Source organism: Hemicordylus capensis, chromosome 2 (genome assembly GCF_027244095.1).
Source record: "Hemicordylus capensis ecotype Gifberg chromosome 2, rHemCap1.1.pri, whole genome shotgun sequence".
NCBI classification, from domain to species: domain Eukaryota; kingdom Metazoa; phylum Chordata; class Lepidosauria; order Squamata; family Cordylidae; genus Hemicordylus; species Hemicordylus capensis.
The window spans coordinates 86,198,688-86,222,740 of NC_069658.1; the positions used below are offsets into that span (position 1 = coordinate 86,198,688).

The following is a 24,053-nucleotide window of genomic DNA, read 5'->3' on the forward strand; positions in this document are numbered from 1 at the left end:
AGTGTAGCTCTTTCAATACAGGAGTAATATGGTATCTCTGAGATGACACAGAGACCAGCCTGGCTGCTGCATTTTGTACCAACAACAGTTTCCGGTCTATGTACAAAGGTAGCCCCACATAGAACACATTGCAGTAGTCAAGTCTGGAGGTTACCAGCAGATGTATCACTGTTCTGAAGTTATCTCAAGAAACGGACGCAGCAGGCGTATCAGCCAAAGCTGATAGAAAGCACTACTGGCCACTACCTCAACCTGGGACACCAAGGAAAGGTTTGGATCTAGAAGCACCCCCAGACTGCGTACCTGCTTCTTCTGGGGAAGTGTGACCCCATCCAGAACAGGCAGATCACAATTGTCTCCTGAGTTCCAACTTCACACAATAAGTATCTCCATCTAATTTGGATTCAGTCTCAGTTTGTTACCCCTCATCCAGCCCATTGCTATCTCCAAGCAGGTATTTAGGGAGCTTATGCCATGATGTTGACATGGAGAAAAAGATTTGGGTGTCATCAGCATACTGATAGCACCCTGCACCAAATCTCCTGATGATCTCTCCCAGTGGTTTAATGTAGATGTTAAACTACATTGTAGACAATATGGAGCCTTGAGGGGCACCATATGAAAGTTCAGATTTTAAGGAGCAACAGTATCCAAGGGACATCATTTGGAATCTGTCTGAAAGGTAGGAGTGGAACCAACACAAAGCAGTGCCTCCCACCCCCAACCCCCTCAGAAAGATACTATGGTTAATAGTATTGAAAGCTGCTGACAGATCCAAAAGGACCAACAGAGTCACACTCTCTCTGTCAATTCCCAATTGTAGATCATCGACCAAGGCTACTAGTCTGATGGCTGTGGGCCATCTCCTGCCTCAGAGTCCCAGATTCTCAATACTAGTTGCAGGGGAGCATCAACAGGAAAGAGGGCATACACATATTTCCTGCCTGTGGGCTCCCCAGAGGCATCTGGTGGGCCACTGTGTGAAACAGGATGTTGGATTAGATGGGCCTTGTGCCTGATCCAGCAGGACTGTTGTTATGTTCCAAGGCAGTCTCCACCCCATAGCCCACCTGAAAGCCAATTTGAAATGGTCTAGATAATCAGTTTCATCCAAGACTGCCTGGAGCTGGGAGGCCACCATTACCTTGCCAAACCATGAAAGGTTGGAGACAGGCCTGTAGTAGCTGTGAGGGATCCAAGGCAGGCTTCTTCAGAAGAGGTCTAATAATTGCCACCCAAGATAAGGAGGCATCCTGCTCTCCCTCACAGAAGCATTTATTATTTTTACCAGGCTTTTACAACAGCCCCACATAAGCCATGTCGGACAAGGGTCAAGATAACAGGTGGTAGGACACAATGCTCCAAGCAATTTGTCAACATCCTCAGGCGTCACAAACTGAAACTGATCCAGCCTAATCACATAAGGTGAGTTGCTGGACACCTCAGTATAAGATACTGCAGAAACTATGGAGTCTGAATCTAAACCAGCCCAAACACGTGAGTTTTATCCAAAAAGAACTAATTTAAAATGCCACTGTGGATAATTGATGGTTCCAAATTCTGACTCAAGGGAAGAGGTGCATGCACTGGCCCTCTCACAACCCTGAACAACTCTGCTGGATGTGAAGTTGAGAATGCAATATGGGCAGAAAATAATCACTTCTTTGCCACATGTACCACCTGAGCACAGATCTTCAAATGCACATTATGGTGTAATCTGTTGAATTAGAGTAGAGTCTTTCTCCACTTGTGTTCCAGTTGGCTACTTTGCCACCAGCCCCCGTAGATCTTCCATATACTAAGCTGGGACCAGACTGGGCCACCAGTCTCCCACAACCAAGTCTCTGTGATTAGGTTTATGCTGATTGTAAGTCAATTATATCTGGGCAGTATGAAAATTCTTGCAAGGAAATTTACAGTCCAGTACTAGCACCACAGATGAACAAAGGAGAATGGACAACATTTGAAATTGTTAGGTCTGGATATCTCTTTGGGGTTGGGGGAAAATTCTAACACAAACAAGTCATTCCATACCAACACAGTTCTTCCCATCAGTAGTTAGCTCAAACCCAGCATTGCAAATGCACTGGAAACTTCCATCAGTGTTCACACAGCGACCATTTTTACAAAGAACCCCATTCTGAATACACTCATCAATATCTGAAAGAAATATGAAGAAGAAGAATTAAAATTACAGCTATCAGTTAATTCCAAGAGAAAGGAACTGACTTTTTATAGCTGGATTATTATAGCAACAATACTATTGCTTGCTAAGCATTTACATGATGAAAAGGGTCAAAAGATAACACATACTTTTCATGAAAACCTCATTCTATTGCTAAATGAACGATATTTCCTCTATCAAATAACATGTTGTGAAATTCACGTCACAATGAGCCTCCCTAATTTTGAGGCTCGATTTCCAAAACCTTACCATCAATGATCTCAATTAGGAATGTGCCCGAACCACAGTTACAGCTCCAAAAGCAGGTAGGAATTCTCACCCGGTAGCTGCCCCTCTCTTCAGCTGTTCACGGTTACAGTGACAGTCATCTGCAGAAGGACTCACTGTAACTGTGAGGGAAGGCGCTTCTGTGGTCATCTGCCTGGATCTCCCTGGGCTGCCAATCATGGAAGCGCCTTCTCTCATGGTTATAGAGGATCCCTCTGCCAGTGACCACTGTTGTAACCATGAGTGGCTGAAGAGAGGAACAGACAGCTCTGGGGGAGTTCCAGGGCAGGACTTCCTTCTTGCTTTCGGAGTTGTGAGTGGGGTTTCTTTCAAAATCTGAATGGGGTTACTGAGACCTTTTGGAAGAGTACACTCTTCCCAGCGTCACCAGCAGCTTTCTTACTACATCCACCTCACTTTGTGTTATTTACTGGTAGAGGTAGTGGAGTGGGATGCATCCAAGGCTTCCAGGGATGAGAGCTTCATGGTCTCTTGCTTGGATGCAGTTCACATGTACATTATATCAGCATCCAATACAATGAAGTCTGAGGACTTCCCAGCCTCCATGGGACCACTGTGCCTCTGCCTCTGGTAAGTATAATGAGAGCTGAGAAGGACACTGTACATGCTGGGTGGGGCACAAGTTGAAGGGAGGATTCCAGTCCCATTACACTTCAATTTATTTGGACCTATGGTTATACAGGGCCTAATCTCAGTGATTTGTAACTTATCATTAAAAACAATAAATGTAGAACTTCTGTGGCATACTCTAAATCTCTTTTAATCGAACAGATCAGTTTTGAATTGGTTGCCAGCTGTGTGTGGGATACCCATCACTCACTGAAACGGTGGAACAAATTAGTCATGACTATCTTCAGACCTAGTGTTTTTAACAGGACTTAATTACAACTAGGTTTAGCTAGATTGAGACTAGGGATGTGCCTGAACTGTGGTTCAAGCACTTTTGAGGGAAATGAGTATTGTATGGGGTTGTGGTTTATGAGGCTATGTAAGATAACTTTTTTCTTCTTGAAATTGTGTTGTGTATATTATTGCTTGTAAGCCACCCTGAGTCCCATGGGAGTAGGGTGACATATAAATCTAACTAAATAAATAAATAAATAAATAAATTTAAAAGGGAATTTTAAGAAAACGGAGAGCAGCTGCTTATCTGCGCGGTGTCCTGCATGCACATGGTATCCGTGCATGTGCTGGCACCATTTACTTGGTCAGCATGGTTTGCTGATCATGGAGACCAAGGGGTGACAGAGAGCAAGTCTCTGCTCTCCGTTTTCTCAAAGTTCCCTTTTTAATGTCCCTCCAAGTGATCCAAACTGTCATAGAGTGGAAAAGGCCACTGGAACTGAGCAGCTGCAGTGCCAGCTCAGAGGGTGAGTGGGTGTAGTGAGGAAAAGGGGATGAGTGGGTGGAGAAAGTGCCTGCTTCTCACAAGTCATCTCTTCAGTCCTTCAGCTGTCTCATGTTGACGCTCTTCCTCCCACTCCAGTCTCTGAGGGGAACATGATTGAGTGGGTGTGGTGTTTTACAGTGGTTTAATCCACAGCTCAGCTCTTTCCTTTCTCAGTGGAAAGGCGGGGAGGGCCCAATTAATTTTTTAAAAAAATCCTTCCTTCTCCTTACACCCCCGTATCTGCTTTAGCAACAGCAGCCAAGGAGTGAATACGAGCCGGAGCTGTGGGGAGACGTCCTGGCAAGCTGCAGCAGGAAGGTGCTGCTCTTGCATGAAGCCCCTTTCCTTTTTACCACTGGTGATAGGTAATTATTGCTTCTCACTGCTTTTCATTTAATGGGCAGGTAATTTTTACTCAGCCATTTCATTAAAATCTCTTCACTAATTACTCAGTCTTTACTTGCCTCTTTTTCCCTCACAGGGGGCCCTTTGAGGCCATATTTTCCAGCTTTTCCTACGGCACTTTCCATGTAAGCAAGGCATAATCTCTTAAAATAAATATATGCCAGGGCTCATGACTCATCCCTTCTTGGTAGGAAGCCCTTACCAAAAGCAGGGACCAAGACAATGAGCGGAGGGCCCTGGCAGATTCATATGGGCAAACACAGGTACCCCGGCTCCAAGCTGTGTAGAGATTTAAAGGTCAAAACTAGCACCTTGAATCTAGCCTGGAAGTGGACCAGTAACCAATGAAGCTGCTGCAGGATGGGTGTGATACTCATGAAACAATTTGCACCCATGAGCATCCTTGCAGCCATTCTGAACCAGCTGAAGCTTCTGAACAGTCTTCAAGGGCAGCCCCACATAGATCACACTGCAATAGTCCAGTCTGGATGTTACCAATGCATGAGTGACTGAGGTCCGACTTCTCCAAGTAGGGTCGCAGTTGGCGTACCAGCTGTAGTTGTTAAAAGGCACTTCTGCACACGTTGGGTCCAGAAGCACTCCCAAGCTGCAGACTTTGTCTTTCAGAGGGAGTGTGACCCCATCCAAGACCAGATTTACCTCATTACTTGGATGATCAGTTCTACCAACCTAGAGAACTTCTGTCTTATCTGGATTAAGTTTCAGTTTGCTTGCCCACATCCAGACCAGAACAGCCTCCAAGTTCCAAGGTTGACTCTCAAAATGAGATGCATTTCTATTTGTCCAGAATAACTTTCAATTGATGGTTTTAAATGCAGGCAAATGTGTCAAATTTTGCTTCACTAATACTATCGATTTAATTAAATATCTGCAAGCACGCAGGGCATCCTGGAGAGACCCCCAGGCCTGGGAGGCTGCTTGCAGCTTCCTGGTCAGGGGTCTACACATGTGTCGCTGCGCTCCGTTCCGTTAACCTTGGCTAAGGGGAGGGGTAGTTTTGGTGGTTTGCTGCCGGGAGCCACACAGCTCCTGTGGCAGCACACAATCTCCAAAAAGCAGGCTAGGCTCCCTTAGCCCGCTTTTTGGCGATCGTGAGGATTACCTCTTAGAATGTAGAAGTGCAAGTAAAATTTTCTTACCAATGCAAGCCTGCTTTGTAGGCGTTCTCTGGAAACCTGTATGACATTTGCAATAATAGGAGCCAGGTGTATTCACGCAGTCTCCATTAGAGCATGGATTTGATATGCACTCATCAACGTCTGTTGGAACCAGAAAAGAAGAAATCAGACTTCACAATATATTCAGAAGAGTTTAACTTTCTTCAATTACAAATTAATTCAACACAGATATCTGAATACTTCCTTTCCCCAAAATTGTCAGAATACAATTGGTACAGAGCATATCCATCTATCCAGCTTTAAATAAAATAAGTAGAAAACAAATAGTACCTCATGCTTCTAAAATAAAATCTTAAGAAACAAATTCTCTCTCTCTCTCTCTCTCTCTCTCTCTCTCTCTCTCTCTCTCTCACACACACACACACACACACACACACACACACAGACAGACAGATATTTTTGGATGGAATCATATTTTTTTTCATCTTGAAGTGCTTGGAATCTCACTTTGGGGCTGGTTCCAGCAAAAAAAAAAAAAAAATACTGGGTTCCCCAGGCACATAGCACCATAGGAGTCAAAAACATTTTCAAACTATTCACAATACATGGCTCTTCAAATTGAGTTGATTGACAAATGCAACTGCATTGTGGAAAAGGAGCCATGGAAGCTGCTATTACTGTAACTCACCTGCTTTTATTCATGTGCTTTTGCTTAAATATTCATTCATTTTTCTGATTTTGAATAAAAAGCATTAATTGTCTAACATAGGAAGAGATGAGCTTAGCTACTACTTACACCACATGTTTAACAAGTAGGGATGTGCGAACCGGTTCAAATCCTAACCGGGGTGGTTCGAGGTTCGGATTTGAACCGAACCAGCCATCAGGTTCGAGCTGCAGGTTCGAATTCGAACCAAACCAGGGGGCGGTTCAGTTCGAACCGGTTGGACACCCAGAAATTGGTAGGATGGTAGCTGGCACCCAGGGGTACCTGTCACCCAAACCCCAAAGCAATCAGACACTTGTACGATTTTTTATGAATTTTTGAAAATTATTTTTATTTTTTTCTCATAGGATATAATGGGAGTAGAACCAGGCCATTAAACCTTATTGTGGAGCACCCATGGGTGCCAACAACCACCCAAACCCTGAAGCAATAGGACAGTCCTATGATTTTTAATGAATATTTGAAATATTTTTAATTATTTTTCTCATAGAGTATAATGGGACCCAAACCAGTCCATATCCCCTATTGTGGAGCACCTAGGGGCACAAAAGTGGGGTGGTGGTAGACAGACAGGGGTGCCTACCACCCAAAAAACCCCAAGGCAATTGGACACTCCTCTGATTATTGGTGAATTGTTAAAGTATTTTTGAATTCCTCATAGAGAATAATTAGGATTGCAGCAAATGTATAGCTTCACGTCAGGGGGAAAGGGGTGTCGTAGAGTGGAGTGTGGTGGGTATAGTTCCTAGGGTGGGCAAGGAAGCTATCAGAATTATTTGAAAGGAATTGGGCAAAGGGCTGATTTTTAAGTGATTTTTGAAGTTTACGCGTCTTTAAGGTTTTTCTCCATAAAGAAGCATGGAGGTGTCAGCAAATGTATAGCTTCATGTCGGGGGCAAAGGGGTGGCCTAGAGCAGTGTGGGGTTGGTGGTAGTGCCAGTTAGGGGCAAGGAAGCTACCTGAATTTTTTCAAAGGATTTGGGCAGAGGGCTGATTTTTGGTGAATTGTTGAAGTTTACACGTCTTTAAGGTTTTTCCTCATAAGCTATAATGGAGCTTTCAGCAGCCACATAAGTGCACTTGGGGGGTGCTGGGGTGGCCCAGAGCAAGTGGTGGTGTATGGCACATAGGGTGCCAACCACCCCCATGGGTTGCTAACCCATGGCGTACAGGGTTTTGTTGTTTCTGAGGTGTTCTGAGTGAGTGGATTCATTGTGTCTCATTGAAAATCTCATTTGCTACCATAGAATCCACCCTCTGCCCAAATAAGGTATAATGGCCTGGTTCTAGTCCCATTATATCCTATGAGAAAAAAATAAAAATAATTTTCAAAAATTCATAAAAAAATCGTACGAGTATCCGATTGCTTTGGGGTTTGGGTGACAGGTACCCCTGGGTGCCAGCTACCATCCTACCAATTTTTGGGTGTCCGAACCAGTCCAAACCAGTTCGAATCCGAACTGAACCAGGGGGTGGTTCTAACAAAACCAAAACCGAACCACCCCCTCCTGGTTCGAACCCGGTTCGAATCCGAACTGAACTGGGCGAACTGGTTTTGTGCACATCCCTATTAACAAGTAATAATTGTAGGTATGCCCAATATTTTCTGTTTGACAAGAAAAAAGAAATGGGTCTGAACGCCTTTGGCAATTCCATCTCTGTTCTCAAGGGACTTCTCTTGACTACTTAATTCCACAGCTGATTCATTCCATGTGAAATCACAAAATGTGGAACATCATAGTCATGGATCTTGTAATTTTGTGGACACATTACATTTCTTGAAATGTATCTAACTTTTAAAAAAACATCTATACTATGTCTGGAAACAGGTCTATTTTCCCCCTCTCCCCAAAAAGAGTGATCAAGGTCAGTTTTTTTGTAAAATGTGTGCTTATTCCTTTTGCCATAAAATTAGGCATACACAATTTGTAGCAGTTACCAAGTTCTTATTTTATTCAGGGATCTATTCAAATAGCATGGAGTACTGTGTGCCAGAATTTTTAAAAACACAGCAATAATGGGCAGCTAAACATCGGGTGGGGGGGGATCCAAATATTCAGGTATTCATTCATCCATTATCGCCTGTGTGCAACTGGATAGAAGAATAGATGATGTTTGTTCACTAGCTAGGGATCAATTAATACTAAGCACATTTAATTTCATTATATTATCATGTATACATGTTTTTTCGGGTTGCTACATTTGTGTAAAATGCAAACATTTCCAACTTTGTCCTCCACAGAGGACAAGCTAGTCCTCTCTAGGGAGGAGAGCTGGTCTGGTGGTGGCAAGCATGAATTGTCCCCTTTACTAAACATGGTCTGCCTTGGTTTGCATTTGAATGGGAGACTACATGTGAGCACTGCAAAATATTCCCCTTAGGGGATGGAGTCACTCTGGGAAGAGCATCTAGGTTCTTCCATCCCTGGCATCTCCAAGATAGGGCTGAGAGAGATTCCTGCCTGCAACCTTGGAGAAGTAGCTGCCAGTCTGTGTAGACAATACTGAGCTAGATGGACTAATAGTCTGGCTCAGTATAAGACAGCTTCCTATGCTTCCATCCTATGCAATCAGCATGCATGAAAGGTATCATCATGCTGAAAATGCACTTGTTTGGGAGTTTAGAATGTATTTAGCAATTCCATGGAAAATCTTCTAGATATTTTTTACATAACTGCTCAGCTTCTCTTTACAACATTCGTACACCAATTTCAGAACTTATGAAAGATATTGGACTTCCAATCCAGCGGCAGACTTAGCCATGGACCTCGGGGATCAGGTCCATGGCCTCCTGGGGGACCCCCAGTGATCTGGGGGGCCTCCCCGCTGCCCCCACACCCACTGCTGCCCCGCCACCCAACTGATATTTCCCATCTTCACTTCTAGGGGTGGGGGTGGGAGGTAAGCCGAGCGGAACAGGCCACCCAGTGGTAGGGCAGCAGGGCAGCCCCCCAGATCACTTGGAGGCCTCCAAGGAGGCAGGAGCAGCGGCGGCACAAGGTGTTTTTAAAAGGCGGGGTGCGCAGAAAGGCCCAAAATCAGGTCGGTGGGCTGGAGTTAGGATATATCACCGCCCTCTCTTCCAGTGGCAGCAGAGATGGCTATACGTCCTAGCGCATGTTCAGAAAGGCCCAAAATTGGGCAGTCTCTTTCATTTGGGAGGTAGGTGGGCTTCAGTTAGGAGGACGGTATCGCTCGCCACCTGCCCTCTCCGCCGGACCACCGCCAATGCCGCTACATGGCTGCACCCATTGCCATCCTGCCACCACACGCACCATCCTAAGGAGGTGGGTGGGTGCACACAGGAACTCTTATCGCCTTGCTGCTGCTGTGCACGACAGCAATTTTAAAGGTTTAAATGAAAATTAGCATTTAACTAAACATTTCCCAAATTTCCCGCTGGGGGAATTTTGCTGCCCTAGGCAGCCACATCTACTGCCTATCCTTTAATCTACCATTGTACAAGATTACTAAATCAAGATTGCTAAATAAGTGTTCTCTTGTCCATCCAATTATGTAGACCTTGAATAGAATTCTATATTACTTTCTTCTGCATTTCTTTTCTTTTTAACCAAAAGCAATCTTGGCAAGTTGTCAAGGATGGGTAACTAGAGGAAGGATGGCACGGGAGAGGCTGCTTAACCCTTTCCCCTTTTGTTATTTTTCAGCTCATACTTGTGTGCAAGTCAGCAATATGTGCAGTCAGACAATGTGAATGTTTCCAGTAAAGTTTGTAGAAAGAACTTGCCAACAAAAACCAATAAAGTTTTTTCCTTAATGAATATGTCTTTTACAGGCTCTCTATCGGAGGAGTAAGAAAAAGTGATTGCGATTTTTCACAGTATCACGTCACTAAAAATTGTCTCATTAAACAACACTTCATTTTGATGAAGTCTCTAGGGGATAATTGGGGGGGGCTAAAAAGAATACATCAAATCAACCTTTAAAAGATGACAGTATCTAAAGAGGAAGCAGTATTTTGAGGGTGCTTAGTGAGAAAAACAGGGTGAAAGAGAAATTTATACTCACCAATACAGTCTCCATTTGCATCTTGTTTATATCCCATATTACATTCGCAACGGTAACTGGAAATTGTTGGTATGCAGCGTCCATTTAAACAAAGATTTGGATGGTGCTTACAGATATCTATTGTTTGATTGAGTATTGCTGAGAAGAAGAAAAATACCAGTCCAAGTTTCATTCAAAGATTAAAATGAACACATATTTGTAATTGTCCTTTTATTTCAAAATGTAACCTTGCCTGATGTCTCTTTTGCCCATTCTAATCCAGGGAAGGGCCTCTCTCTGGCTTAACTCACCTATCTCGGTTTAGATTCTTGGCTCTGACTCTGTTGCCCTAACTTCAGACATGACAGTCTAATCATTTGGTTAAGCTGTGGACTTCTGTTATATAATATTTACACAATGCTCTGGCCTAGTCTCTTTTTTGAATGAGGAGGTAGGCAATTGACATAGTCACACCCAACCACCTTCTCCCAATCTGTCACACCCAAGCGACTCTCTAGTATACAGAGGAACTATGGCCAATGAAGCAAGTTGCTACATGGCTAGAGTACTGTTGGAGGATAATCCTGTGCCAATAAGACTAAACACAGACTACAGCCCATATTAGGACCTACTTGATGGTGACAAGTAAAAAAACATTTCTCTGCCACCCACTCAATGTCATCCAGTGGGGCTGTTTCTAGTGGTTTGAAGGCTCCTGAGCAGGAGCCCCAGGGACCATCAGATCAACCCTCTACAGCCCACTGTGATCAATTTGCTTCATATTTTTCAGATAAAATTTCTCATAGCCATGCTGACCTGGACACGGCCTCCCTCCTTGATAAATTTTAGAAATAATATGAAAACCCTCCTTTTTAATGAAGCATGCAGATCTACAGGCATGGGGATTGATGGGAGAGGGGATCCCCCATTCTCTAGCCACCCCCAGAGAGCAGGGTGAATGTTCCGGGGCAATGGCAAGGGTACACGTGTACACATGGATGGGAAGGCAGGGGGCAAGGTTTGCAGCAGCTTGTCTGCAGCCCCCAAGACTAGAAATGTAGTCTCTGGGGTAGCATTCCCCGTGACTGTGACCAAGAAACTATCTTTGCTCTATTCAGAGCCCCCATGGCCTGACACTCTTGTGAGGGAAGTGTCAAGGTGCAGGAGGGGGTGTTTTGTCATCTGGCATCACAGCAGATTTGTCCGGGCAATTTGCTTCTCTCCTCTCCACTCTGATGGTTCATCTCTGTGTCCCTGTGGCCTTTCACTCTCATGCCTGGCCACTGAGCCCTGGTTTGGGTGGTTGGATCCCTGAAGAATGATCTCAGTTGTCCCAAGACTGTCCTTAGTGACCAGTCCTGATCATGACCAAGCCTTTGGGGGCATGAACCCTCAAAAGGGGAAGGGGCTGGGCCACTCTCCCCCAACTTTTATGTGAAAAGTTGGCTGCACAGGAATCCCTTCTGGGGTGCTGCCTTTCAGACCACAGCAATAGCATCCCCAAGCAAACCATTTGCATGGAAAGTGCAGACAAGCTGTGGCACAGACCCTTCAAACTATTCAAAATTCCTGGTGCTGACCCGGCGTGGCACTGTATGCAGATCTCCCAGTATGGGTTTTGGCAGGAGAGGGTATCCCTGGGTTCAAGCTGCCCTGGGAAGGTGGTGGCACGACAGGGGTGCACATCTCCACATTGGCAGGCGGGATTGCAGGGTGCCGGATTTGACAGTGGCTGGGTGGCAGTCACCGAGACTGGGACAGCACTTGTCCAAGTGCCCGTCTACGCAGCTTTCCTGCACAGAGCATCCTCCATCACTCCCTTTGGTCTGCCACTCTCATGAGAGAGTGGTCTGTGGGAAAATGGGCTAGTTTTGTAGCCCATGAGTACCATCGCGTAAATTTGAAATCAGTCCTCACATACAGTTCTTCTCATGAGGAAGACTTAAGGGAGCAAATATTCCCAACCAGGGAAGGAGCTGGGCCCCCCTTCTGTGTGAAGAATAGAACTTGGTTGCTCCAGCTTTCCTGCTTGGGTCTGCCTTTTTGTGCTTGTGGACATACATGACTTTTGCTGCCTTCTCAAGGAGCAAAGCAAAGAGTGCTCATCCTGTTGTCCTGCGCCCTTGCCCTGCAGAGTTGGAATGGAGTTGGAATGGGGGGTGCCCCCAAGCAGTTGTGCAGCTTGACAGGCTGGCCAGGCTGGGATGGGGTGTGGCAGTAGCCTGGCAACTCCATAGCTACATGGCTGACAGGAGAGGCATGGCCTTTTTTCCAAGCGGCTGCAAGCAAGAAGTGCCAAAAGCATGGAGCAGCCATGTTCTTGGGCGGGTCTGCACTGCCGCCTCTATGACAGGGGTTTGGAAATAGGCGTGAAACCGCAGTTATAGCTGCATCAGCAGTCAGGCGTAATGCTTCGGTGGCAAAAATGCAGTTGTCAGCAGCAAAGCTTTTAGAAAACCGAAGGTCCCAATTGGAGTTTGGTAAGGCAAAACAGAGTTTAGCTTTAGTGGGCTTGTAACCTTGGTTTTGCACATTTGGGCATACAGCATACTACCTCAGCCAGCTATATCTGCAGTTACAGTGTACATGTGAACCAGACCATTGAATGTACATAGGAACATGGAAAGCAGTTTTCAAGGAAACTGACAGAGTTGAGAAATGTACAGGGTTACAATGTTGGCAATATTTCAGGGAGAAAAGAGCAACATAGAAAACAAAAACAAACTCCAAAGAACAGTTAGTGGAAGGTGAAAATGACTTAGTGCTGTTCTGTGAACTCTTGTGCAAGCACTTGTGGAAAGCTTCTCAGTGCAACACAGAACCACAAGCCATCAGGGGTTGCATTACAATACAGAAACATGAAATAAGGAAGATGCAAACTGTTTCATACAAACTCTAGTGGCCTATAAAAAGGCTTTAATAGAGCTTGTGCAAAGTCTTGTGCAAATGAAGGAACTTCTCTGGATGTTGAGTCATTTTTCATAGGCAACTCTCTTCTGCTATATCAGAATGGAAACAGCTTTTCTGTTAGTGGAAGTGTACCTTTGGGTTTAAGCCTATGAATTTTAAACTTTTCAAAATCAATCTAACCACAAGTAGAAAAAGATTGTCCATTGCAGGAAAACAATGAAATAAGACGACAACTTACTTAGCCCTGTAATGATGGGTCCATTTCCAGTGGGACCCTGGCCACCAGTCCCTACCCCAGCTCCACCCACTCCTGGAGAAAAGCCATTTCCACCAGGAATGGGGATGAATCCTGTTCCTCCTGGGCCATAGCCATTTCCATTGCCACCAGGCAAGAAGGCATTTCCTCCTGTGCCTCCAGGTCGGGAGCCACCTACTACAGGAATGCCATCTATGCAAAGCCTGCGATATTCATCTGCAACAATAAAAAACACAGAGACATCACTGTAACATCTTTTCACAAAGAGCTGGAAACCTGCATCAGTGAACACATGAGTGGGCGGGGAATCAGTTTAACAATGGATATTCTTTTAATTTTAAAAATGAGCAGAGAATTTGTAACCACAAATGATAGCTTGGCCACAGTTACTCATGCTCTGGTAACCTCTCACTTAGATTATTGCAATGCTTTGTATGTGGGGCTGCCTTTTAAAATGGTCCGGAAACTGCTGCTGGTACAAAATAGAGCTGCAAATTATTAACTGGGATTGGGCATTTTGATCCCATCACGCCAGTGCTTCATCAGCTGCACTGGCTCCCAGTTTATTTCCGGGCCCAATTTAAAGTGCTGGTTTTAACTTCTAAACCCCTAAATGGCTTGGGACCGCATTACCTGAGAGAATGCCTTGCTCCATATATCCCTACCCGAAGCTTACGTTTTTTTTCAAAGGCCATCTTCTGGGTGCCCCTGCCAAAAAAAATGGCGCAGGTGGCTACCAGAGAGAGGGCCTTTTCGGTGTCTGTGGGGTACGGAATAGCCTCCCCAGTGAGGTTCGCCTGGCTTCATCACTTTGTTCTTTTAGATGCCCCGTTAAGACCTTTCTGTTCACAGAGGCCTTTTCTGTTCACCGAGCCCTTTTAAATTTTGGGTTTTCAGATTTTATCTTATTATTAACTTATTTTAATATGAGTTTTAAGCTGTTTTGTATTGTATTTTCTTTTCTTCTTTTTTGTCTCTTATGATGTAACGTGTTATGTGTTTTTATTGTATGTTTTAATCCTCGGTTGTGAGCTGCCCAGAAAACAAATTGTTATGGGGTGGCTAACAAATAAAGTTGTTTAAAATCATCATCATCATCATCATCATCATCATCATCATCATCGACATAGCATAATAATCGACATAGCAATACCAGGGGATAGCAGAATAGAAGAAAAAGAAATAGAAAAAAATCACAAAATACAAAGATCTGCAAATTGAAATTGAAAGGCTGTGGCAGAAAAAGACCAAAATAATCCCAGTGGTAATTGGCGCCCTAGATGCAATTCCAAAACAATTTGAAGAGCACCTCAACACCATAGGGGCCACAGAAATCACCATCAGCCAATTACAAAAAGCAGCTTTACTGGGAACAGCCTATATTCTGCGACGATATCTATAATAACAACAAGAACAATATTGATAACAAAATTCTGATATCCCAGGTCCTTGGAAAGGACTCGATGTCTGGATAAAACAAACCAGTCAATAACACCTGCCTGATTGTGTAAACAAGAAATAATAATAATAATAGTAACTGAAAAAGTTGTAGAAAATGAAGATGCAAAAATATTATGGGATTTCTGACTACAAACAGACAAACATCTGCCACACAATACACCAGATATAACTGTAGTAGAGAAGAAAGAAAAACAAGTCAAAATAATCAACATAGCAATACCAGGGGATAGCAGAATCGAAGGAAAAGGAATAGAAAAAATTACAAAATACAAAGATCTAAAAATTGAAACTGAAAGGCTGTGGCAGAAAAAGACCAAAGTAATCCCAGTGGTAATTGGCACCCTAAGTGCAATTCCAACACAACTGGAAGAGCACCTCAACACCATAGGGGCCACAGAAATCACCACCAGCCAATTACAAAAAGCAACTTTACTGGAAACAGCCTATATTCTGTGACGATATTATGGCTTGTATGGTGTTCCCACCATTGATTTTGGACTTTAGGATTTTTCTAATTCTCCTGATGTATTCACTTCCAATTTTTCTTTTAACTTCACTGTGTGTGATGTTATCAGCCTGGAGAATGCCCAAGTATTTGTAATGTTCTTTCTCTTCCAGGTTCTTGATCTTGCTTCCATTGGGCAGTTCTATTCCTTCTGTTTTTCTTATTTTTCCTCTATTCATTATTAATGCAGCACACTTGTCTAGTCCAAACTCCATTGCTACTGAATATACGGACAGTGTTTAGCAGTGATTCGATTTCTGACTGGAACTTTCCATACAACTTCAGATCATCCATATACAGCAGATGGTTTATTTTACTTGATGTTTTAGATGTTTGGTATCCGAGGCCTGTTTTGTTTAGTATTTGTGAAAGTGGAGTCATGGCGATTACAAACAACAGAGGAGATAGTGAGTCCCCTTGGAAAATACCTCTTCTAATGCTAACCTGTCCAAGTGTCTCGCCTTTGATTGTTAACTGTGTCCTCCACATCCTCATTGCTTTTTAAATAAATATCTGAATGTTTTTGCTGACACCAGTTGTTTCTAAACATTTTAGTATCTATTTCTTCTTTATTTGGTGTGTCTACGTTTCTTGTAGTTTCTCCTTCTATGATTTGGTAGAAACGTCTCTGACTCGACTGGAATTGGAGATTCTGCCTGTGTTGTGTAATTCTGGCTTTGTATCTGCTAATCTTCTTTGACACTGCTGTTATTTGCTGCTTTATTATTTCCAGGACTTCTCTAATTTTCCTTGAATCTAGGTGGTATTTTTGGAGCAGATACTGTTTGGTGTTTTCATTCTTCAGCTTCTTGTCTTTCATATCTTTCAATTTACTAGCATCTGATCTAAGCCTGGAGATTTTATTTTCTAATCTAATCTTCCATTTAGGTGATGTACTACTTTCTTTTTTGACAGGTCCACTGATCTTATATCCAAGCTCTTGTGTTGTTATTGTTGCTGCACTGTACATTAGTTGGTTTGTTTCTTGCAAATTATTGGTTCTTATTTCTGCAAGTGCAGCATTGACATCTTTTCTTGCCTGAGAAAGTTGTTTTTTGGCAACTGTTTTTAGAGCTGGAAGTCAAACCCTGGTGGTTGTTTGGTTCATGTGCTCAGTTATTTTTTGCTTTAGTTCTTGTTGCTTTTCTGTTAAATGGCATTCAGGTTTTTGAGGTGAAGGCAAAGGGGAGGTTGCCTGGTTTTGATTTTGAAACAGTTCAGCAACAGAGGCATCCTCTATTTCCAACACCTCTTCCACCCGCACCTGAGCAACTTCTTCAGTTGGTCGTAATTCTTCTTCCATATCTTGTTGCTCTTTGAGTCTGTGTTGCTCTTTGCAGTTCTTCCAGCTCAACTTCTGTGAATACTTTATTTCTTATTATGAATCTTCTCTGGTCTGCTAGCCTTTGTTCTGTTATTTCTGTATCTGGATGCTTCTCTTTCCAAATTTGGTACATTTTTGTTATTATTATTTCTTGTTTACACAGTCAGGCAGGTGTTATTGACTGGTTTGTTTTATCCAGACATCGAGTCCTTTCCAAGGACCTGGGATATCAGAATTTTTTTATTAATATTGTTCTTGTTGTTATTATAGATATCGTCGCAGAATATAGGCTGTTCCAAGTAAAGCTACTTTTTGTAATTGGCTGATGGTGATTTCTGTGGCCCCTATGGTGTTGAGGTGCTCCTCAAGTTGTTTTGGAATTGCATCTAGGGCGACAATTACCACTGGGATTATTTTGGTCTTTTTCTGCCACAGCCTTTCAATTTCAATTTGTAGATCATTATTATCAGCTCTATATAAATAATAATAATAATAATAATAATAATAAAAAATTATTATTATTATTATTATTACCATTGTTATTTATTTACACGGTCAGACAGGTGTTATTGACTGGTTTGTTTTATCCAGACATCGAGTCCTTCCCAAGGACCTGGGATGGCTGAATTTTATTATCAGTATTGTTGCTGTTATTAGAGATATCGTCGCAGAATATAGGCTATCATTATTTCTTGTTTACACAGTCAGACAGGTGTTATCGACTGGTTTGTTGTTGTTATTATTATTATTATTAAAAATGGTTTTAGGTAGGGCAAATTTTTGCAAGACTATTATAAAATTTTTATTTTAAAATTTGTTGGCAACTATTTGGTTAAGCATTGACAATTTAGAAATAAAGAAGTAAAGAGGATATTCTATCTGCTGCTCAATTTCAAGACCCTAAAGCTGGTAGGCTGAACAATATACTTCTGGCACAGATGTGAAATTTTTCTGTGAAAAACTGCTTCTTCAGGGTGGTTTCCAGATAGTGAGCCTTACAATGCAAAAAGTGGTGTAAACTGCAATGTTTTGTATGCCAAATTCAAACTGCAGTTGAAATCCATTGTAAGCTACAACAGGGAAATACAGCTATTTTTCTGCAATGCACATGTGGCTTTATAGGGCTACAACGAAGCAACAAAATCTGAAAGAAGGCATCGGAAATGTGAATGGCATCTTGTTTACAGTGCAGGGACAGAGCAGGCAGTGCTGAAGCACACTTAAGGGATACATTGTGACACTGTGGTAGCATGCAATCTGGAAAGCGCTCAGCAGGCTTCACTTATCACGAAACCATCTTTTAATGGTCATTTCCGAGGATACTGTCTGTATTGATGTAAGGGCTTCTAGTAATCTCCAAGGGTGTATTCATGTGAGTATACATGGAATTTGTCACCGCTGATAACTATCATCTCATGGCTCACATGTGACAGTTACTGTTGTGAGCAGATGCTAGAGACAGCTGGGAACATTATTTTAAGTACAATACATAAAATCCAAGTCAAACCCAAGACAACCAACAAAGTTGATAATCCCAGTGCTGACAAGGAGAGTAAGACAGGTGCAGCCCCAATAGAGGAAGATCTTGCTCTGGTACAACACAGTAATACACTTGCATTGGATCTACAGCTGGATGAGAACCCGACTCAGAAGCCCCCTTATTCCCTCAGCCTCCACTTATCAAATACTTCACTCCCTTGGGATTCCTGGATTGATGTATCAACCGACGATTCTCTGGCGCACTCATCTCGGATAGAGACATGTATACAAAATGATGCCTCTTGTGCAGAGGAGGGAACTCCAGTGGTCCTAGAAATAGACTCAAAACCCCTGTTTGAGACATTAATTGCTCATCGCAATGAAGTCCCCCCCAAGTCATTGGCAGCAGAGATTGCAGAGACGGAAAATAGAACTCAGATCAGTCCAGCTTATTCACCTATGGCGGCGAACCTGACTGATCAGGGGGAAAAGTGACATTCACAGGCTAGCCATGCAACCCAAACCATAAAATTACTTTCATGGAATGTCGGCGGTTGGCTACAAAAGAATCAGGACCCCGGGCTATTTGCATTTATTGCTAAACACGAGGTGTTCCTCCTACAAGAGACCTGGAGGACTGACAACTTCAATGTCCCTAATTATAAAGTTTTTTTGGCTCGTGCTTCCCGGAGCACCAAAGGAGGCAGAAACATGGGGGGGCTTGCAATAGGTATCTCCTATGGGCTAAGAGCAGAAACCTTGGCTCTCCCTTGCTGCTCTAATACTGCGATGGCAGTCCTGCTTCACACACATGAAACGCAAATTATTATTGTCAATCTGTATATGCCTATTTTACGTCTCAGAATACATAGTAAGTCCCACTGGGGTGACTTGGAAAGATACCTCATGCAGCTGATGATGGACTATCCGAGGGCAGCAATAATGATAGGGGGTGACTGTAATGCCAGAATTAATGCGCTTGAAGACTCAGATATTGGGGACATGCCCCACTTGACACCAGAAGATTCACCTCTTGCATCAACGCGTATCCTGCTAGACCAGGGCAGTAACTTTACTGGCAGGCTGCTGATACAGCTGGCTAACAAACTAGATCTCCATATTCTTAATGGAGCTGTCAGTGGAGACTGCCCTGGCCAATTTACCTTTTTTCTCAGTACAAAACGCTCGATAATAGATTATGTAATGGTATCTAGAGGGCTGATAGACAAAATAATAGAGCTGAAGGTTATCCCAAGACCAGAGAGTGACAATTTCCCTCTGAGGGTCACTTGCTTGCTAACCAATGAGGGGGTCATAGAACCCTCACTCAACCGCAGGGATGACCCAGAGACGAAACCACGTTTTGGCCCAGAGAATTAAGTGGTCCCCAGAGTTGGAGGCTAGACTCACGAGCTGGTGTCATTCAGAAGTGGGGATGGAGGAGCACAAAAAAATAACCCTAGTTTGCACTAAACGGTGTGAAGAACCTGCCCCCGAAGGGGCGCTGGTGTCTCAGACTAAGTGATTGTTAATTACGAAGCCTTGATTTCTCTGCTTATCCCTTTTCTGGTCAGAGGCATTCAATCCAGGGTCAGGGCCGTCTCGCACGTATCTTATAACAAACCCTGGTTTGACCAGGACTGTAAAAAGGCGAAAAAAGTACTGTTACTACTCTCGTCTGACCGCAAAATAAACAATACCTTATTTTTAGACACGAAATTCAAACAATATAAGGGAAGTTACAAGTCTCTGATTAAAGCCAAAAAGGAGGCCCTGAAAAAAAGACAATGGTCAGAACTTATAATGGCCCTTAATAAAAAGGATGAAGCCAGTTTTTGGTGCTTAGTATCCGGGGTTAATTCGTTCCCCAGACAAATTCCAGTGCCAGAGGAAAGATGGGTAAATCATTTCACCAAAATCTATGTTGCCCTACAAGCACACTTAACTTTTCCATCTTGGCCCAGTATCCCCCTGGAGGAATTGCCTGTATGGCCTCCAGTTACCACTGAAGAAGTGGAGAATCTGATTGGTCAGCTAAAGAGAGGCAAATCCCCAGGTAAAGATTACATTCCCCCCGATTTCTTAAGGGCCAATGCTAGCTGGTGGGCTCCGCTCTTAGCTTCCATATTCACTCATATAGACCGAAAAACAAATATGCCCAATGGCTGGGGACAGGCAATTGTTGTTCCAATTCACAAAAAAGGCCCGTCTGATGACCCATCGAATTACAGACCCATAAGTCTATTAAGCGTAATTGGTAAGCTATACGCTAAACATCTAAACTCCAAATTGTTGGACTGGATGGAGAAAGAAAACATTCTAGAACAGGAACAAGTGGGGTTCAGAAAAGGTAGATCTGTGATGGATCATTGTTTGGTCCTCCAGAGTTTAATAGAGAAATACGTTGAGGGCAGAAAGGCGCCGTTATATGTCGCCTTTATAGACTTTAAGAGTGCTTTTGACTCAATATCCAGGGATGCTCTGTGGGAGAAATTTGCAAACTCTTCTATTGACAAGAGATTGCTATCTCTAATATATAAACTCTACGAGAACACGAGTCTGAGAGTAAAATGCAACCACAATGGCCAATTATCCAGAGAGATCCCTGTAGAAAGTGGGGTCCGGCAGGGATGCATACTAGCCCCAGCTCTTTTCAATTTCTATGTAAACGGTCTAATCACCCGTCTACGGCAAGTTGAAAATCACGCGCCAAAGATAGGGGACAGGTGTTTACCTATCCTGATGTATGCAGATGACACAGCCTTATTGTCACAGACCAGAGTTGGTCTAAAAAGAGCGTTAGAATGCTTGAGTCTGTTCTGCAAGGAGGAATTTTTGGAAATCAACTACTCCAAAACTAAAATCGTGAGATTTGCAAAGAAGCAACGGGTTTTTAAATGGTCCATAGGTGGTGCCAGAGTAGAGCAGGTGAAGTCTTACAGATACCTGGGGGTGGTGTTTCAGTTTAATGGTGGTACCTCTATGCACATCAGTGCCGCTAAATTGAATGCCACTCGATCTTCCATGGCAATCAGGAAATTTTTCTGGGCACAAGGTGGTGGCTATATTCCGGCAGCTAATAAAGCCTTTCAGGCTAAAGTGATACCTCAGCTGCTATATGGGATTCAGGTTAGACCGCCAAAAGACTTACAAGCTTTAGAAAATGTACAATCGGGCTTTCTGAGATCACTATTGGGGGTACCAAAATGCGTCCCAAACTCCTTAATATGGCTGGAAACTGGGCTATGGAAATTGGAGACCAGGGCCTGGCTGCTCATTATCCTGTATTGGATTAAGACTTATCTTTACCCGGCAGGACTTATACCTCATCTCCTTGCCGCTACCCCACGACCCCGTTGGTGTATGATGGTTGAGGAAAGACTCCGGAAGATGGGCTTCTGCCCAGCACAATTGTTAGAACAGGGCGAGTCAACGGCAAGATCCCTAGTTAAACAAAGGCTTAGGAACATAAATTTCCAGGAGGAAAGGGCCTCTGTAAATAGACCGCTACAATTACTAAGCACCAAGAAAGACTGGGTCACAGCCTCTTATTTCTATACAATCTATTCACCAAAGCTGCACTGGGCGTTTACAAGAGCTCGCTTGAATGCTTTACCCTCAGCGATGCTAGTAGGGAAATTTGAGAGAAAACCCTATGAGGAGAGACTATGCCTTTGCAGAGCTGCTCCCGAAACATTGTCGCATTCACTGTTACATTGCCCACTTTATACTGATGAAAGAGATTTATTTTTATCTCAGTATCTGAAAGATCTCCAAAGCCACTCAGTGGAGACAATTCTTATATGCTTATTAGAAGACAGGGACCCAACAATATCCCTGGCGGTTGCTAAATTTTGTTATACACTGACCAAACTAAGAGAAGCTAGAGCACAGCAATCGGTTACTGTCAAAGATTCCTGATTTTATATATTTGATGATATTTTAGACTTTGTTTCCATTATTGTTTTCTCTTTTTACTGTGTATATTCTATGTATATTGATGTTTGATCTAAGATCGTAAATAAACAACTAAACTAAACAATATCTCCCCTCAAAATCACTTAGGAAATAATTGTAGGGTTTGGATACACAAAATGTTCTTTCAGATAAAGACGGTTTAGAAATCAATTACAAATTCTGAAGCAAAAAAAGGAAAAGTGAGCTAGGGAGAGAAAAGCGGAGCCATATCACTATGGAATGCAGATGGAATGTATTCTTCCCCAATTAGGCATTATGTTATTTCATACATTGCCCACTAGCCTTAATTTCTCATTCAAATCTGCTAGCAATTGCTTAAACTTTGCTGTTTGTTATCTGGCTAGGACAGATTGCCCTGGGCAGACTTGCTACTGTGCTTATCTTTTGCTTCCAAAGAACTAGGAAATCCTTCCTTTGGAGCTGTCCTTTATCGCTGAGAATTGTAACCTGGAAGGTCTGGTCTTGAATTGTCTTTTCACCTCATCCACCTCATTCAATCCTGTTCAGTCTTGTATTTGCTATCTTCCTACAGCTAAGTATTAAGTTATCTGCACTTACAAATTGTTTGCTGTTCCAGTTGTGTTTACAATAAAGTTGAACACTGGTTGGTTATTTGAATTTGTGAGATTGCATGTGTTTGATAACTGGATAGACATGCAGCAGTTGAAAAAAGGACAGGATGTGTTGAGATTAGCACAACCTTAAGATGATCAACAGAAACTTGTTTGGGGGCTGTAAGAATACAACAAACAACATTTGGAATGGGAATGTCCTCGTTACAGCAAGGCAAAACATCAATATAACGTAGAACGTAGCAAACTCTTGTAAAAAGTCAATTCTCTTAAACAAATGGATTTTCCCTGATGGACTTCTATTTTATTTCAGAAGTATTCTATAAACTGAAATGTTCCAGAATCCAACTTGTTCTCCTAAGATCCCAGAGAATGGAGAAATAAAATATGGATAACCTCTACTCTGCCAATTCAGCCTAATGTGAAAAACAAAATTTTCAGTAAAGGTGTAGCTGTTTGTTTAAATCCAAATCAAAAACAGGTCATTAAAGTAATTGCAGCTTTCAAAAAATACTTCCAATGATAACAGAAAGAGGAAGGCCCTAAATAGTAAGAGTCTAGGGTGAGGGAGAAGCTTGGGGAATGTCAATGTCCATCTCAAAATTAAATTTTGTTAACACTTTTTTAATCCCTTCAGGATGAATTTTAAATTGAGCATGAAAATATTCACACAATCCTAACTAGAATGGTCCCTATGGACACTTACCAGAGCCTCTAACAGGACACATCTCTGGAATGGATCCAAGTGCCCAGCATCGCCCAGATTCACAGCAACATTGCATTTTGGTAAATCTGCCAGGAAGCTCTTGTGCGCAGCGACCATTCACCAGGCTGGAGAAACATGTACCTGCTCTTTGATCTGGATAGTGATAATTGGGGGTGGGGGGATAACAATGGACTGTTTACGTGGGGCATTTTCAAACATTTTTCTAACCTTAACAGACTATTTAAACAAAATGAGAAAACAAATGTAAATGAAATCAGTGCAGCAGAAGATACTGTGGAATTTAACTGTGACGCTGAACAAAACTGTTGCAGAGAAAAGCATTTGGTGTACAGAAGAAACAAGTCTCAGTTGGATCAAAACAGCAGAGTAATGCAACCTGAACCATTGGAAACAGCCTGGAGAGGCAAAACATCCACTTGGAATAGTTAATGAAGCTAAAATTTTGTATGGGGTTAACAGTGGTCTTGGACAAGCACTGAGTAAACTGAGTAACCACACCCTAAAAAGCAGTCAAAGCAAGCTCTATAGCAGTTAATTAGATCTGGCATACAAGTGTCCTTTTCTCTAGGTCAGCGTGGCCCTCCAGCTGTTGTTGTACTACAGCTGCCTTCATCCCCTGCCATAGTGGCCAGTAGTCAGGGACAATGGGGATTTGTAGTGATCAGCCTTCCCTCCCTCTAAAGAGTTAACTGGAAGTGA

The 24,053-nt window shown here is 42.9% G+C and overlaps 1 protein-coding gene across 2 annotated transcripts in view; it reads right to left on the reverse strand.

The window, feature by feature from the left end:
- Positions 1 to 24,053, reverse strand: part of FBN2 (fibrillin 2) — a 272,503-nt gene that overhangs the window by 165,322 nt on the left and 83,128 nt on the right. For both annotated transcript variants that reach the window (XR_008317396.1, XM_053301249.1), the window contains exons 9-13: positions 23,334 to 23,486; positions 13,291 to 13,524; positions 10,164 to 10,301; positions 5,429 to 5,548; positions 2,035 to 2,160 (exon numbers count right to left, since the gene is read on the reverse strand). Coding sequence is in view for 1 of the 2 variants with exons in the window: in XM_053301249.1 (XP_053157224.1) it covers positions 2,035 to 2,160; positions 5,429 to 5,548; positions 10,164 to 10,301; positions 13,291 to 13,524; positions 23,334 to 23,486 (771 nt within the window). In the remaining variant the exon portion in view is untranslated. The remainder of the gene's footprint in view (positions 1 to 2,034; positions 2,161 to 5,428; positions 5,549 to 10,163; positions 10,302 to 13,290; positions 13,525 to 23,333; positions 23,487 to 24,053) is intronic.